This window comes from Megalopta genalis, chromosome 2 (assembly GCF_051020955.1).
Source record: "Megalopta genalis isolate 19385.01 chromosome 2, iyMegGena1_principal, whole genome shotgun sequence".
In the NCBI taxonomy this organism is placed as follows: domain Eukaryota; kingdom Metazoa; phylum Arthropoda; class Insecta; order Hymenoptera; family Halictidae; genus Megalopta; species Megalopta genalis.
The window spans coordinates 35,799,721-35,815,694 of NC_135014.1; the positions used below are offsets into that span (position 1 = coordinate 35,799,721).

At 41.6% G+C, this 15,974-nt stretch overlaps 1 protein-coding gene and 1 long non-coding RNA gene across 5 annotated transcripts; one reads left to right on the forward strand and one right to left on the reverse strand.

The window, feature by feature from the left end:
- Positions 1-1,599: 1,599 nt before the first annotated feature.
- Positions 1,600-15,752, forward strand: LOC117225468 (alpha-tocopherol transfer protein). Of its 3 annotated transcripts, none has more exons than XM_076519253.1 (7): positions 1,600-2,001; positions 7,948-8,433; positions 10,894-10,985; positions 11,060-11,305; positions 12,599-12,793; positions 13,547-13,718; positions 15,216-15,752. In XM_076519253.1, the coding sequence occupies exons 2-7, from the start codon at positions 8,181-8,183 to the stop codon at positions 15,254-15,256; spliced, it is 999 nt and encodes a 332-aa protein (XP_076375368.1). In that variant the 5' UTR covers positions 1,600-2,001; positions 7,948-8,180; the 3' UTR covers positions 15,257-15,752. The 3 variants fall into 3 exon arrangements, with proteins under 3 accessions (XP_076375368.1, XP_076375369.1, XP_076375370.1); XM_076519254.1 differs by having other exon boundaries at positions 8,005-8,433; XM_076519255.1 differs by having other exon boundaries at positions 8,196-8,433.
- Positions 11,472-12,603, reverse strand: LOC143258869 (uncharacterized). 2 transcript variants are annotated; one of them, XR_013032779.1, is made up of 3 exons: positions 12,400-12,603; positions 12,108-12,319; positions 11,472-11,674 (listed from the first exon to the last, which is right to left on the reverse strand). It is a non-coding gene; the product is annotated as an uncharacterized LOC143258869 (long non-coding RNA). The 2 variants fall into 2 exon arrangements; XR_013032778.1 differs by lacking the exon at positions 11,472-11,674 and having other exon boundaries at positions 11,928-12,319.
- Positions 15,753-15,974: the final 222 nt, after the last annotated feature.

Below are 15,974 nucleotides of genomic sequence, written 5' to 3' on the forward strand. Positions count from 1 at the left end.
CATTTTTGTTTCCAAGCTGGGTATCAATTAGGGAGAATTTACTGTACTAGACCGAAACAAACACGAAAATAATTCTACATATCCGGTGCAGAAATATCTGAGGAATTTATTGAACGATACGTTAAATATCTAATCCGAACTACTGGTATACCAGATGTTTGCTTGTGACGCCTGGAAGTACATAAAAAACTATTTTTACGAACGACGAAATCGAGTGTTCCCAAGTTTGCCTATTATTATATTTTTTATCGCTCAACTTTGTACCGACATGCATATGGAAATGGATACACATATTGTCGCCTTCATTAGCCGTGCATTCGCTTCTGAAGGACTTTCTTCGCGAATTTACAATGTAAACATTACAGTGATATCGACAGGGGGCTGAATAATATATTGTAGCTTCCAAACTAAATAAAAGCGAGCAGTGAAATTATTTCTTCGACAATTTCATTTGTATCATTTTTTAACACTAGACTACCAAACCAGTCATAATGATCGGTTTCTGATTTCTTTTCTTTTACAATTCCTGATACTATGCAAATATTTATTTCGGGAATTTTTATGCGAACTTGTTCGTTCGAGCATAAAATATAAATAATGATATCTATAAATAACAAGCATATATATATATATATATATATATAAATAATAAAAATCATGGGGAGTTTAAACAAATCCAACAATCGCAACGGTAACTTGAGAATTTTGAAATTTTATCGTACGTAAAATAATCACATGTGCACCTGTTTAATTATTCATTGGTTGGAATTATTCACACGATTGAATATAAAACACGGAAAAATACACGGATTATTGATACACGCGTACACGTATACTGGAGTACGCATGTACTGAAATACACGGATTTTGATACACGTATACACGTGTATCAGAGCCCGCGTGTACACGCGTGTTAAAAATGACACCGATCGAAACACATGAACATTAATTACACATGTACAGGTGAAAACGAGATACACGTGAAATACAAATCACACTGATCACTATAAATCACTAAGTTCGGAAGCTCGAAAGCAATGGTCCCAAAGTTCCGAAAAGTTTGAACAACCGCGCCGAGAAACAGGGTGCGCTACAATATCGAAAAACTCCGGATAATTTCACTTAGCTGATGCGAGGCTGAAATGATCGCAGGAACGGCACGAGATTGGTTTCGAAAACGTTAGATGACCGAGCTAGAGTGCGAGAGCTGGGTCCTCGGTAAGATGGCGGCCGGATGGCCCTAATTCCCGAGTATCCGAGCAACGGTAGCCTGGCGAAGGAAGCGAGCAGCCGCGGGATCGCGAAAAAAGGAAGAGAAAAGCCTGATTCCCGCGAGGCAGCGTCGCGGAACCGTTAGTTAGATCGAGCCGGCGAAGGGAATTCGCGACAATGCGAAGCAGCGTTGAGCACATGCCGGGTCAATGGCTACGTCGGATGCCCGACATTTGACATCCAGGGTCGCGGTCAAAATTTCATGGCGAACGAAGACCGTCGGTCTGGGTAACGTCTGTCTTTTTCACTGTCGCGAGCAAACTGGCGGCCCGGAAAAAGGTGGGAGTAACGGCCGGTCCGGTCGCGGTCGGCCGCTTTCCAGCCGATTTCTGACAGCGAGGCGCGTCTGCACGAGGCAGTCTTCGCCGGTGTCTTGGCCACGCTGGATCATCCTCCACTGTCGGCGTGCAACAACCTGTTTTCCTGCGCTCTCTTCCGCCCAGGTGTTCACTCTTCCTCTCCTCCTCCTGCCACAGGCGTCCTGGTCCTGCTCGATCCGGAGAATTCCCTCGCGCTCGAAACCGTGGAATGACATCCTTGGATCGTGCCAACGGGATTTCCTGAGAACGCGACGGACCGCCGCGGCCTACGCGAGGTCGAACCAACCGGGAACTACTACCTATCAGCTGGCCGAGGACCGTTCAGTGCCATTATCGTCCGCGCTCGCTCTGGGAATCACAGCGAGACTCGCTCGACAAGATTTTAGAGGGCTTTCCCCGATCTGATCAGGTACAGAGTTGTTGTTGCTTTTCGCAGGTGTTAACACTTTATCGTCCGGTCGTGGTTGAGGCTGCCACTCAGTAAGGACTGGCTTAGTCGCGCGCGCATTTGCTCCCAGTACCGGCTAAATTTTCGCTATTCATTGTGTTGTGCTTATTCCTTTAAAAATAATAATAAATAATAATTATTATTATAATTATAATTCATAAGGATATGGGGAGGTCAGCATACAGGAGGTCAGCTACTAACAAAACAGTAAAGAAGCGAAAACCGTCGATAGCTAAAAGTCGATTAATAGGCTATCGGTCGATAAGCATTGGCAATCGAAAAGCCGATTAATAGGCTAGCGATCGATAAACATTGGCAATCGAAAAGCCGATAAATAGGCTAGCGGTCGATAAAGTGTTAAGAAACATGGCCAGATAGTTTTGGGGTATTAACATCAGTGAGGGTTGCTAGCGGCCTCGGAAGGCTTCGCAGAGGTCAAGGTTGAGGGTATTGTCCTTGCGAACAAGGAAGTGACGGTCTCGCGAGGAAGTTGGGAAATTGACGATTTAATCGGGCTCTGCTGGATTTTGTTGTTTCATATCGAAGTTCAGTAATTTCTCCCGGAGATGCAAAATGTCGGGTTGCTGTGAATTTTCCTGTGCTAGTCCGACGCCTATGTAGTTTATTGCTACGTCGATGCTAAGGATCGACGGAGTCGGTCAAGCGTGTGATGCCGCACGCGACGCGAATTCCCGAAAGACAACAGAAATTGGTCTGTTTGGGTGCGAGTCAGGTTAAAAAACCGCGGAGCTACAGGGTATAGTGATTTCTCCCAAATTCGCGCACAGATTGCGCACAGAAATGGACAATTTAGGGAGAGTAGATACGATTATACTATATATATTATTATAGTTGTTGAAAATCGGCAACTATACAAATGAGCCACAAGGCTCGAATAATCGTATCTTCTCTTTCGAAATTGTCCATTTTTTGTGCGTAATCTGAGCGCGAATTAGGGAGAAATTACTGTACTAAGTACGTGATCTTCGAATCGTGGCACGTGGCCTCTGAATTGCCTTCGAATAAAAAAATGTGGCAAAAAATTAGAAAAAAAATTAGAAAAAGAAATGTTAAGTCGTCGTTTTTATTTTAGCATTTCACATTTACATATTTACATACTCACATATTTACATATTTACACCAGCAGGCTGGCCGCTGCCCTTTTTTGCCGACTGCCCCGAGTTTCCACGAAAACGAGCCGCGAGATTCCAAGAATTGCGACTTAGTATTCTCAGATCTGCCTGTCCCAATCCTCCGAACAATTCTGGGAGAAATGATTGTACTCAGCAGTTTTAGGAGACTGGCCGTATATCTTTCTGCGCGTGAATTATTGAAAACCTTTCGGCTGGTCATCGTTCTTCCGCTATAAAACACGAAACGCGCTCGTCGAGGTGTTAATTCACTTTTGTCGTACAAGGCCAACCGGAATTCGTCGGAGCTACTTATGCATCACGGATAGCATCACATCCGGATAGCATAATTTTACCTTCTTGATCTTTTGATCCTTTTTTTTTTCTTTAATTTTCTAAGACTACATCAACCCTCAGGGTCATTTGAAACCGCGATTCGATGTACTTGATTTGAAGATTTAAGTTTGATTTAGTATATATGTGTGTGTGTGTGTCAACATGTTTTAATTTATCTTCAATTTTTGTTCGTCTCTAAACGCGTTCGCTTATAAATTACTTTAAGGAAACAGATAAAGAATACGTGTAAACAATTTTGTTCTTCAGTTGAGTGAGTTCTGGTTCATCTCGCAGAATGTGTTCGGATAAAGGAGTTTATACGGCAACATCCTACTGAAATACATTCGAGCTTCCAGTCAATGAAATTTCTGGAGCGTGTAATATTCATACTTCCACACTTTTTCCTCTTAGCAATTTTAATGAACGAAAACCGCTGTGTACCTATTTTGAAACGTTTTCGTTTCGTTCGTTTATTTTTTTTCGAAACGTACGCAGTCAGCGGAATAGTAATTATCAATAGAAACACATTCGTGTGCAATAATATTGTTTATAGTAAACGCCTGTAGATTAAATAATTTATGTAAGAGGTCGACCAATCATGAACTTACATAATCGATTAATTGAATGAATGGCAACGATACCAGTTTTCACAAAGTATGCAAGAATCTAATTAAATATTCTGTGTTAATTGTGTAACAAAATGTTACAAGTCATAATTCACCGAGCTTCCTCGCAGCTTCAAATTGAAAAGGCTGTGGAAGCGTTGAAAAATTTTTTTTCATGAATGAACTTACTATGAATTTAAAGAATGAAGCTTCCTCTTTACAACGACTTCGGAAAACCTAAGATACGATTTCTCTTAGTCATTTTATCGAACTTCGAACGAAACTATTCATAATAATATAAGGCACACTATGAGGATTTTATACCTCCAAATTTATTCCTCATTTTTTGTTCATAAAATCGCCGAAAAAAATCGCAGATCAATTTTTAAGAACGCGTTGTAAAGAGGAGACCTAGATCTATAATTCTACTCTAGTTTTCGCTAAGAGGAAAATTTTTCAACGATTCTACAGCCATTTGAATTTGTAACATTTGTACCTTCCTCGAGAAAGAACGCATCTTCAATTTCCCTCCTTTAGCATTATAAAAAATGAACATGGTGCAAAATGAGCATATTAAAACGAATGTACAGACTCTACGCTTTGAAAGAAGCTCAGGTTCATCATCGTACGATTTTCTAACGCGAAGTTTCAAGCATTCGAAAGATAAGAATCTTTCGAAAATCGAAATTCGATCGATCGGCTGGTTCTTGACGCTTCTACAGTTTCCTTGGGACTTCGAGGTCCCGGTCGAGGTTGGAGCAGCCCCGTTAATCGAACTTCCGTCGATTATTCCTACTTCGACTCGCAGTTCCCTCCGAGGCACGTTTCACCCGAACTTCGCGACCGTTGCGCGAACTTCGCGACCCGTGGCCGACGAAACTACTCTCGAATGGGCTCCCTAACGACGCGGAATCATTGTGACCGGATCGATCGAAAGTTTCACCGGTGGAACGCGCCTGCATCCGTGATTTTCCTAAATGATAGTTCCCGGCCGCGGCCGTGCAATTCCCTTCCGCGATCGCGTTATAAAACCGTCGGGACGAGTACGAATTCGGTGTCGTGTTAGAGGAAAAATCGCGGTCGGTGACGCAATGATCGCGGATAGAAATGAAAACGGAGTGAACGAACTTTCACCAACGTGCGAGGATTCTTTCTCGCCGCGCTCCAGGCTTTTGTGATCGTTGCGAACGTTAGATCGGAAGCTCCGGGAAGCTTATCGCGCGATAAAACTGCTCGAGAGACAAAGAGCTGATAAGCTGCACGCTTCTTTGCGCGCTCATTGTTGCAGGAAACGCGAATTAAATTAACTGGATCAAGGTCTTAACGCTGACCCAACCGAGCCGGTCAAAATGGCCGATTTCACGTTCCCTGTATTCAGATTGTTGACGTTATAAAGACTCTTTCGTGCGAAATGATTGAATAAATTTCTCGAGCCTCATCGGAATACAAATTATAGAAGATTTAAATAAGTTCAGTCTCATCGTTCATGCAGAGTGATACACGTCCGTCACCTTTAATGCGCGGTAGTTTTAGTGTTAATTAACAACCAGACCGGTTTATTTGCAATTGTTTTTTCTTCGATTCTCGCCCGATGGCGTATTCGCCCCAAGGCAATCTAAGCAGCAATTTAAATAACAAACAGCAGAAAATGCAACAATGGTCACTTTTCATGTAGCTGGCTATGTCAAGCATTGCTGACGATCTTATCGCGTTTTTGTTAAACATGTTTCGATAGGATCGTTGAATCAGCGCCGATAAACTCGCCGCAAATAGATTCCCGATAGGCGAAAACCGTGAAATCGCGAGTAAATTGAATCGTTCGATTATCGCCATCCGAGGGGGCGGTACGCCATTCTCAGCCGGTGCAAAAGTCTCGATTTTGTCAATTAATGGCGACCAGACGTAGAAATCATGCATGCAGATAAGAGTCACGCGCGGTTGAATTAAACGACGCTGTTTAATTGTCTTATCGGTCTGTGAGTTATTTGATTAGAATCGGCGTACGTGTACCAGTGTCAGTGTATTTCGCACGCGATTGCACTTTGATCGACTCGTTTTCCTACTCGTTGATCGAAAGATCGCCGAAGCAATCGGGGCGATCGCCGAAGCAACGATCGGCCGATTCTTTCGAGTCACCCGGTATCGGTGATAAATCTTAGACAATAAACCGGTCGAGTCACACAGAATTCCCGGCGAGCTTCCTCGCGGCATTTTTGGTCTCTGCGTCAGCCATCGCCGATCAACGACGTCTGTGTCGAAAACTTGGATATCTCAAGATTTCGAAAACAGTGTCTGCACGATTGTTCTGCGCGGTTTTCGGAGTTTCTAATGGCTATCTAATGAGTCGTGTTTCGTTCGACGGACGAAACCGTGGGATGGCAAGCATGATTAACATCCAATGCGTGTTGACATCTGGCACCGTAATTTACTAACTGTTCTATTATCCAAACATTTATGTTGCTCCCTTTGGCCCGGATAATCGAGGTTCTATTGTCTCGTGATAAATTCTTGCAGCGACACTAACACCACAATCTTCGACACGCACACGCACAAATTCGTCACCGTATTTAGACACATTTTCCTGCACTGCACAGATGTTCCGTTTATGTTCGGCGTACGGGAGATGCACATTTTTGCGAACATCGTTCTCGTTTTCACTCGGTCCGATTAAAAATTGCCATCGGAGGCGGCAGTTGATCAAGCAATCAGAGTTGCAAGCATGTTCGGAGCCCAGTTTAAACACGGTGCCATTTATTCCGCTGAAAATTGCCACTGAAACGACAACGGACGATGTCACGCAGAGTGTCGAAATCGATTAAAAATATTGATCGACTTCTTTTGAAATAGATTCTATAGCCAAGCACGCATTGTCACGCAGAACGAGACGTTTCGTCTTTAAATAGACTGCGTGCGGTGTATAAGATCGGATCTGTTCTATGATCGGATGTTTAACTTGGCGAATCGCAGTACGCATCGATCTTCCATTGCTAATTTCTCGTCGCGAGACAGTTGACTATTTTCTTTTAACCCGAGCGGCTTAGTTGCGTTCGATTCAAATTCTTCCCGACTTCAAGCTTCCGGTGTTCCTTTAGTCAATCAAAACTCCATTGTCTAAGTTTTCTACTTCCATTAATTTCTGATCAGAAGACAATCTATACGATATCTAAATTTTCTGCTTGAAAGTCTTGCAACAGACAAATTACAGCAATTTCTCCTTAATTGACGCTCGGATTGTGCCCAAAAATCGACAATTTGGGAAGAGGAGATTCGATTTTTAGACTCGTTTTTATAATTGTTGACAATCGATAACTATAAAAACGAGCCGAAAGGCTCGAATGATCGTATCTCCTCTTCCCAAATTATCCATTTTTTCGTACAATCTGAGCGTCAATTAGGGAGAATTTACTGCATTCCGAAACGAGATCCACGCAAATCGATAATTTCTATTAATATCTAAATATACAAGAACAGTTTAATCAGCGAACAATTTATGCGATATCGAAATTTGCAGCCTGAAATTCTTGCATTGTTTCATTCCGTAACAAAGTCCACGTAAGTCGATAATCGAACCAGCACAGACAACGTCTGTCAATAATGCAATCTCGAAAGTCCAAAAGTCTGGAAATGCCTGAGGCTCTGCAACTGTCGCCCGAGAAAAACTCTGGTCACCCGTTATACTCGTAGTCACGTGCATGAAACCAGCACCAAAAATTAACCGTGCCGTGCAAAATTTCGGGCATAATCGAATCGCGCCGGTGGAAACAAAATGGCGTCTGCTCGAGGACGCGACTTCCCGAGCAGTCGTTTAACCTTTGAACCCTTGTGTACACGGTCAGGTGGGACACAGGCACACGCGAGAGGTTCACTGAACATAACACCACAATACCAAACAGGCATACATCGACCACAACAACAACCACCACAACAGCAACAGACAAGACACACAGGCGAGACGCGAAGTGTCAAGTCACCGCACAACGGGCGCCACACAATTAAAACACAGGGAACACTCGGGAGGATTGTTCGTTCAGGATAGTTGGCAGCCGTTCCGTGAGACCGGAAGTTCACCATGTATGTCCGACAGATCTCGTTGAGACAGGGGGGAGCGCGGGATAGCGACGCGACGGCAATGTCGCGGCAGCGGGACCAAGATGGCGTCGTTGGCGTTAGGGACCCGCCCTCCTTCAAGGTCGACGACTTCATCCTCGAGTCGGACTTCCAGGACGGCGACGAGTTCTACAGGGAGAAGGCCGAGAAGGAGCTCAGGGAGACGCCCGAAGTCGTGCAGCAGGCCCTCAAGGACATCAGGGTGTTGCTCCAAGGTAATTACGTGGCGATCCTTCGCCTTCTTCGTTTTATTTTGAACGATCGCTCTTTCGATTCTGCAATCGTTTACACTCGCGGACGAGCTCGAGGCAGCTGGTCGTCTTAACTGGGTCAAGTGGATCGAAAAGGCTGTGCTTTTAGCTCCCTTTTCTTTCACAGCTCCCTTTTCTGGCAATCTACCAGGTTTATTAAGACCGGTCCTGTTTTTTTTTAACCCCTTGCATTACGATTTCTTTCGCAACCGCGTTGATTGGCACTTCTTTCCGTCTTTCGGAAGTCTTGAAGTTATAAAGATGTAGGAAATGATTGAACGAATATCTTGACTCAAGCGTACATTATAATAGAAATGGCGGGGAGTCTAAATAAAATCAGTCTTGTCGTTCTTACGAAGCAAAATATGACACTCGTTCATAGAGCTCGGTATGTTTATTCTTAACGTTCCGACGGCGAGGTTGCGGTCCATTTGGACCCAGGGTATAAAATATTGTTACAGGAGTATCTAACAATCTAACAATCGATTGAAATTTTCACATATTTCATTAGTGGACAGCAGATCGTTATGCTAAATAGAACTAATTTGCATCAATTGTACATAACAGGAGTGAAATAATAATGTAATATATTTTTAATTAAAGTAAATAATAAATAAAGTAATGTATTTTCTTTTTTGAGGATATTTGAAGTAACTTTTTCCTTTGCGAAAATGCAATCCGCGGCTTTGTTTACGAGTTATTAACGAAAATCAGTGACCAATGAGAGGCGAGCTCGACACCTCGAGAATCACACCTTTCTGGGTGTATCATAATTATAGGCAATTAATTATTAACGTAATTTTTGACACAATTATAGGACACCCTGTAGATAAATTATCGTGTCTAGGAGGAGTATCTTGAAATATAAATTCATAAAAATAGACAATAAATAAAGCGACAAATGATTCTAAGATCCGCCAGAAATTCCGTCCTTTGAGCGTTAATAGTTTTCTGATAGAACGAGACAATTACTTTCATTCCTATATTTTGATGACAAAAAAATCTATCTCAATTAACAAGAAATGATTAGCATTCATATTTAATGGATTATCTGTGTAATCGTAATCTTTTAGCAGCCCTTTGCAGCTTCGTCTGCTTTGCAACTATCCGACGACTTTTACAACATTTACATGTTTGCAATGTCTATAATTTTGTCGCAAACGATTTCTTTTCAGTGTCTACAATCATGCAAGAGCGAAACATGGTAGAAGAAATCGAAAAATTCTGAAATGAGATTGATAGAACGTTTATCGAGATGGATTGTCTTTATATAATCTGTAGACAATGCGATCGGATATCGCTTAAGTTATCAAAGTTCGTTCACAGATTCAGATAGGGATCGATAAAAATGTTCTGATGTAATCTGGATTCTCTTTTTTAATCCGGTATCGCGGGTACAGTTCGCCGAAGAACCTGCTCAATGAAAAGGAAAGTTCCGCATGGTCGTCGGCAGACCTTTTCTTGAAACCGAGAGTTGACAGCCTCACGATGGTCAGCCCGGGAACGATTTATGTACTTTCTACCGTAGAGAGATCATTTAGGATCGCGGGGAAGGGAAACAAATCGGCGATAAATGTCGGGACCCCGAACAATTGGATGCTGTCCTCTTGGAAAATTTTGCTTTTGTAGGACGTAAATTTCTAGGAGAGCGTTTTACTGCCGTCACAACCATCTTCGCTTCGTCGACAGCAATTTACCGAAACTATTAATGAAATTATTAATTAAACTATCCATGCTACAATTAGAACCTCGATTAACCGTGCTGGATTTTCCTCGATCTTTATTATTTTAGATTTTTGATTATTCCAAGTAATAATGATAAAACCATAAAATAACCTCGATCTATCATCTTATCCTATTATATAAATAATTAATCTTCGAATGTCGGGCGCCGGGTCCATTTGGTCCCAGAGTTGCGAACACTCCATCTAAATTCTAATTTTGTGGCAGTCATACGTAATTACTAACTAATTAATATTGAAACTAATAAAAAGGATTAACTTTGGTCTGAACAAAGAGGTTTTAATAATGTACAAATGAAAATTAATAGTAAAGATTTGAATGGATCTAGTCGTGGTTGTCATAAATGCTCAAAAATGTCCGCCGTCCAAAGGTTAATCGAAAATAAAAAGGTTTGGACTATCAATTTTGAATACGGACAATCGAAGTTCTGCTGTATTTCGAAGAGTTTAAGACTTTAAGACTTTAAGACTTTAAGAGCCAGAAAACTGTAAGCTGAACAGTGCATGGATGTGGCTCGTGTAACAGGCTGAAAATAATAATCTTCGCAAAGCCGGTAGTGATTTGCGGCGGATTTATGGTCGTACGCCGTTCAATTACTATGCTCCTCTACACTATGCTTCCTACACGATAGGAAGAACACCGAGCAAAGATGGCCTCTGACCTTCGTTATTTCGTTTCCAGGCGAGCCGAACCTTGTGGTACCGGACGACGACGAGTTTTTCCAGAAGTTCATGCGTCCTTGCAAATGGTACCCGAAGAGCACCTACGAACTGGTAAGTCCTCGGGACAGTCCCTAGAATCAGTGAAATGAAAGTGAAAAAATTGATCGATTTCTTGGCTTCGTTAGTTGAAGAGATTCTACAAGTACAGGGTGAACAATCCTCGCTATTGTAACAATTTGACACCCAACAACGAAAAGAAAGTTTTGTCCTCGGAAATATTAATCCCCTTGCCGGAGCGCACGACTCAGGGTTGCAGGGTGCTGCTGATCAATGCTGGAAAGAAGTGGAATCCTAAACAGATCAGCATCGATGAGATCTTTCGGGGAGTTATGCTGTCGCTGGACGCGGCCATGGCGGAACCCAAGACACAGGTCTGTAGAAATTCAAGACGAAAAAGTCGATGAAATGTTATTCTGATTATTGAAATTGCTAACTCTTAAGCGTGGTAAGAATTCTGCGCACTAATTGCAAGATATGCGTTATTTTAACGAATAGAAAGTAATGCAATTACATTTAATCAGAAGGATATAAGCAGAAGGATATAAATCGTTTTTCTTTTTTATAAAAGAAATATCAAAACGAATTTCAATTATAGTTGAATATCTTCGCTATATAATTCCGAAGCGTGACATTTGAAAATGATTAAAGTAGTATTCAAACTGCATTTAAGGAGACAAAATAATTAGCTCTTTTTGCCACGCATATGGGGTAAATAGGTCACGCTATGGGATAATGAGAACCTGTAACAAAAACAGAATATAAAATTAGAAATTGTACGAATCAACTGAACTGTTTATATAACATGTTCAACAGTTCGCGGATAAGAACAACGCTTTGAAACACTTTTACGTAGTTATGTCTAATTATATTTTCTGGGGTTAACAAACTTTGGTTAAGAAACGTCGAAGTATAAGGTTATGCGACTCTCAGTTTGCTTTGAACAACATATTCATCATTAATCGATTAATTCAATCATTTCTCAACCATGGTACATTATTATTAATAAAATATATATAATGTTTTATTAAATATATAATTATCGATATAATTATCATTGCATCGATGAACAAATTTACTATATAACTTTATACCACATCAATTTTAATTTTATAAATAAATGTTCAACAAAGTTCTCTTTGACCCAAAGCTCGCTATGCTCCGGTCCTCCCTTACTGATTTTTCTGTTGCATCAGATCCGCAATCTTGTTGATCGGTTGACCCTCGAATGGCAAAAGTGTCATTTCGTCCAAGCTCGAAAACGTTTCGTCGAATTTCCAATTTTCTATTAGCCAACGCTGCTAATCTGTTATTTCCACACAATGTCCAAGATGATTTGTTTTACACGCAAATTGTGTGTAGAATCTGTTGACTCCGAAGCACGGATTCTATAAAAAAAAAGTTCGCTTGATTAGCACTCCGAGCGTCAAGATCGAAGTTCGCAAATAACGCTGCAGGATAGATATACCTCTTGTTAAGCTAATAACCGTGCGCGCTGCACCTTGTCCTCAAACTGTGCGAAGTCATCGGTGTTTGTATTCGCGGTCTCATCATGACAGCGTTTCGCACACCGATTTGGTCGTTCGGTTTGCGTTGCACGCTTCGTCCGCAGTTGCTATTCCGGTTTTCTGTTTTTGGAAACTTATATCCGGTTTTTGTTGTTTTAGATCGCCGGTGTTCACGTGATTATGAACATGGAGGGCTTCGCGCTGAGCCAAGTAACTTACATCACGCCGAGTTTCGCGGCGTCGTTGACGGAGTGGGTGCAAAGATGTCTGCCGTGTCGCCTAAAGGGCATCCACATAGTGAACCAGCCTTTCATATTCAACATGGTCTACGCCATTTTCAAACCTTTCCTTCTAGTAAGTCTACCCGACGCTTCTCTTCGTCGAACAACGAAACGAACTACTTCACTTGTCGCCAGATGTCTGTCTCGGCCATATTCTTAGCAACTTTTCATACAATTTTTAGCTTTGTTATTAACACGTTCCCTGCCGCGTGGGGCGTATACGCCCCACGCTGAACTTTCCGTTCAAGCCATTTGGTATTATCATTGTAAAATGAAGAATTTTTTAAAAATTCATTATGCAGTCAATTATGGACATCTTAATACTATTGCTGATGCCCTCATTTAATCGTGGGGCGCATACGCCCCACGCGGCTTGAACGGAAAGTCTTCAAAAAACGGTCTGGCAGAGAACGTGTTAAGCGACGAATCGTATTATATTCGACGATATTGTAACAACAAAATGTCGAATAAAATTCGATTGCAGTAGTTAGAATTAAACTTAATGAAACAGCACTTTCACAATGGACCAATCTTTCTTTATTGTTCTATTGCGAAAGAAACGCCTAATTTTTAATACTTTAAATTCCGTCAAATGGCGTTATTTTCGATGAATCGTTTTTGTCTTTATTTTATCACAAAAAGCAAGTGTCAGTCGCTTTTCATTGCTCTATATTTTCTTCTCTCGGTCGGACCGCGTACGCAGGACGCGGCGAAAGTGTTGATCCGAATACGCTAATTAGTTCGCGTAATTGTTCCGCGAGCGTCGTTCCGGTTTATTCGCGAAACGAAACGACTCTGTGCTGTTCACGATCCGAATATCTTGCAGGAGAAAACGAGGAAGAGGATTCATTTCCACGGGACGGATTGGAAGTCGTTGACCTCGTACGTGAGTGCCAAAGCTCTGCCCACCAGCCTCGGCGGTGAACTGGTCTTGCCGAAAGTGCCATTAGGCGAAGGTATCTGCGAGTACTTCTGCTGGTTCGAGAAGGAATTCGAAGGTAAACCACGGCATTGGGTTTTCATGACAGCCGCCGAAAATTGTAACAATTAAGCTCGTCTCGAATCTCTCCTCTATTGTCCATCGAAGCAACAGCTGAACTATCCTCCACGTATTTTTTCTCGCTTCTATTCCTCAAACATTAATCTTTTTTAACACTGATCTTCGAGCAATAATAACATGCAACTAACTGTATCTATGTGGAAACCGATGGGCAAACATAACCAACATGGTGAACAGCTGTTATATTTTGTATTCTTTTTATGGAATGTTTATTTTGTATCTTTTTTTATGGAACGTTTATTTTGTACTTGTTTTGTGGAACGTTTATTTTGTACTTTTTTTCTTATGGAACGTTTATTTTGTACTTGTTTTGTGGAACGTTTATTTTGTACTTTTTTTCTTATGGAACGTTTATTTTGTACTTGTTTTGTGGAACGTTTATTTTGTACTTTTTTTCTTATGGAACGTTTATTTTGTACTTGTTTTGTGGAACGTTTATTTTGTACTCGTTTTGTGCAACGAGTACAAATCCTTACTTCTTTTTATTGTTATTCTTTTCTGTATCAACCATTTAACAAATATAATATCCTCTTCCCGCTTTACTAAACGAAATAAAGTTTCTCGTACATGGATCACCGATGTTTAACACCACACAACCTGTACCGAAATGCACACAATAATTACCATTACCTTCGAGAAAGCTTTCTGACCAGCCGACTATTATTTTTCTAATCGAAGTCGATCTCACGCGTTGCTAAATACTCGTTCGCAAACGACCACGATTCTGCGGATCTTCATAATATTGAAAGAATTCGATTGAATGAAAGTCTTCGGACTCTGTTTCCAATTTACAAAATTTCCAATACTTAAACGTAAATTGTCCGGGTGTTTCGGAAAGATCCAAGGGCATCTCTGGCAGACTCTGATCACGGCGAAAGAGTTCATTTAACCCTCTCCCGCCGAGCGTGCAATGGCGGACGTCGCGTTCCAGGAAATTATGACAGCACGGGACAAGTCGCGGGACTGGCATTAGCCTGTCATTACGCAATCGTGTATAATTTTTCGCGATGATCCTACGAAACGCAAGTTCGAATTTTCTGCCCGATGACAATTGCCTTGCAAATGACGGAATCGGTCGCCGTCGTATATGCCGTCTTGATATTATTCGTCAGCTAACACTCCGCCCACCAAAATAGCCTAAATTCTTCCATAAATGAATTCGATCATCGAATTAATTGAATCGTTAAAAAATCACTCGTCTAATTCTGCTGTACAGTCATTTTTTCACCGCTGTGCAGTTATCGAACAAATTTATTAAAGAGATGCTGAGATATGCGTTGTACAGCGCAATTAACGATAACAAATAACGATTCGAAGTATTCGATCCACAGGAAGCGGCCATGTTGTTGACTCACGCCACGAATGATTTTTTTTTTAAATTCGAAGCTGTTTTGAATTGTCTTTTCATTAAAATTGTGATTTCAATACGTTTCAGCCTCCAACAGGAATGGATATCGTTCTGCGACGACGCGATAAGAGTTCGCTCCTGAGATAGAGCATGCGGTAATCAGGATGGTCACGTGATCCGTGATTCCATCTTTTCGGCAGGAAGAAGTGGGAAACGAGGCAGATCATCCCTACACGATTAGAATTAAGAAAAGAACATATGGAAAACTACTTTAACTTAATTTAAGATTCGTTGTTAAGTCAGAACAGGAAGAAATAAGACGCGTTCGCTGTCACCGGCTTCTAAAAATGTCCCAGAAACGATTAAACGATTTTCAACAGATCTAGAACGTCACTGAAAATTCGTTACCGTAGAAAATTCCACATGCGATGGGGAATTTCTGTAAAGGATATTGTTGCTCGTGACAGTGAAGGCGTTGGCGATGGTGCCTGTAATATGTTTTACGACAAAAGTCACGAAGATTCCATTAAATGTGCTATTTCGCGAAGCGACATCGACAAACGTCCGAAGAACAGGATCCCGAGGTTGTTACGCGTGAAATAAAAGACGGTGTTTTGCAAATAACTTGTAGACCAATTCTCAATTGTTTTTAATCAACATTCCAGTGTATACACAGCGACCGGCACGCGGTATGAAATCGATGTTGTCCCGGACAACGTGGTCATATTACCATGGTCGACAGGAATCGGATGAAAAAATCATCCGCGACACGCCAGCAACGAACGTACAATTACCGTAGTCGATTGCCGTTGTCACACTAATTAAGTACTGTGTCCAGCGCGCGAA

Coding starts and splice junctions, on each gene's coding strand:
- LOC117225468 (XM_076519253.1), top strand. CDS start 8,181: ATGTATGTCCGACAGATCTCGTTGAGACAGGGGGGAGCGCGGGATAGC. Junction 12,794..13,546: donor TTTTCAAACCTTTCCTTCTA/GTAAGTCTACCC, acceptor AATATCTTGCAG/GAGAAAACGAGGAAGAGGAT. Junction 13,719..15,215: donor GTTCGAGAAGGAATTCGAAG/GTAAACCACGGC, acceptor AATACGTTTCAG/CCTCCAACAGGAATGGATAT.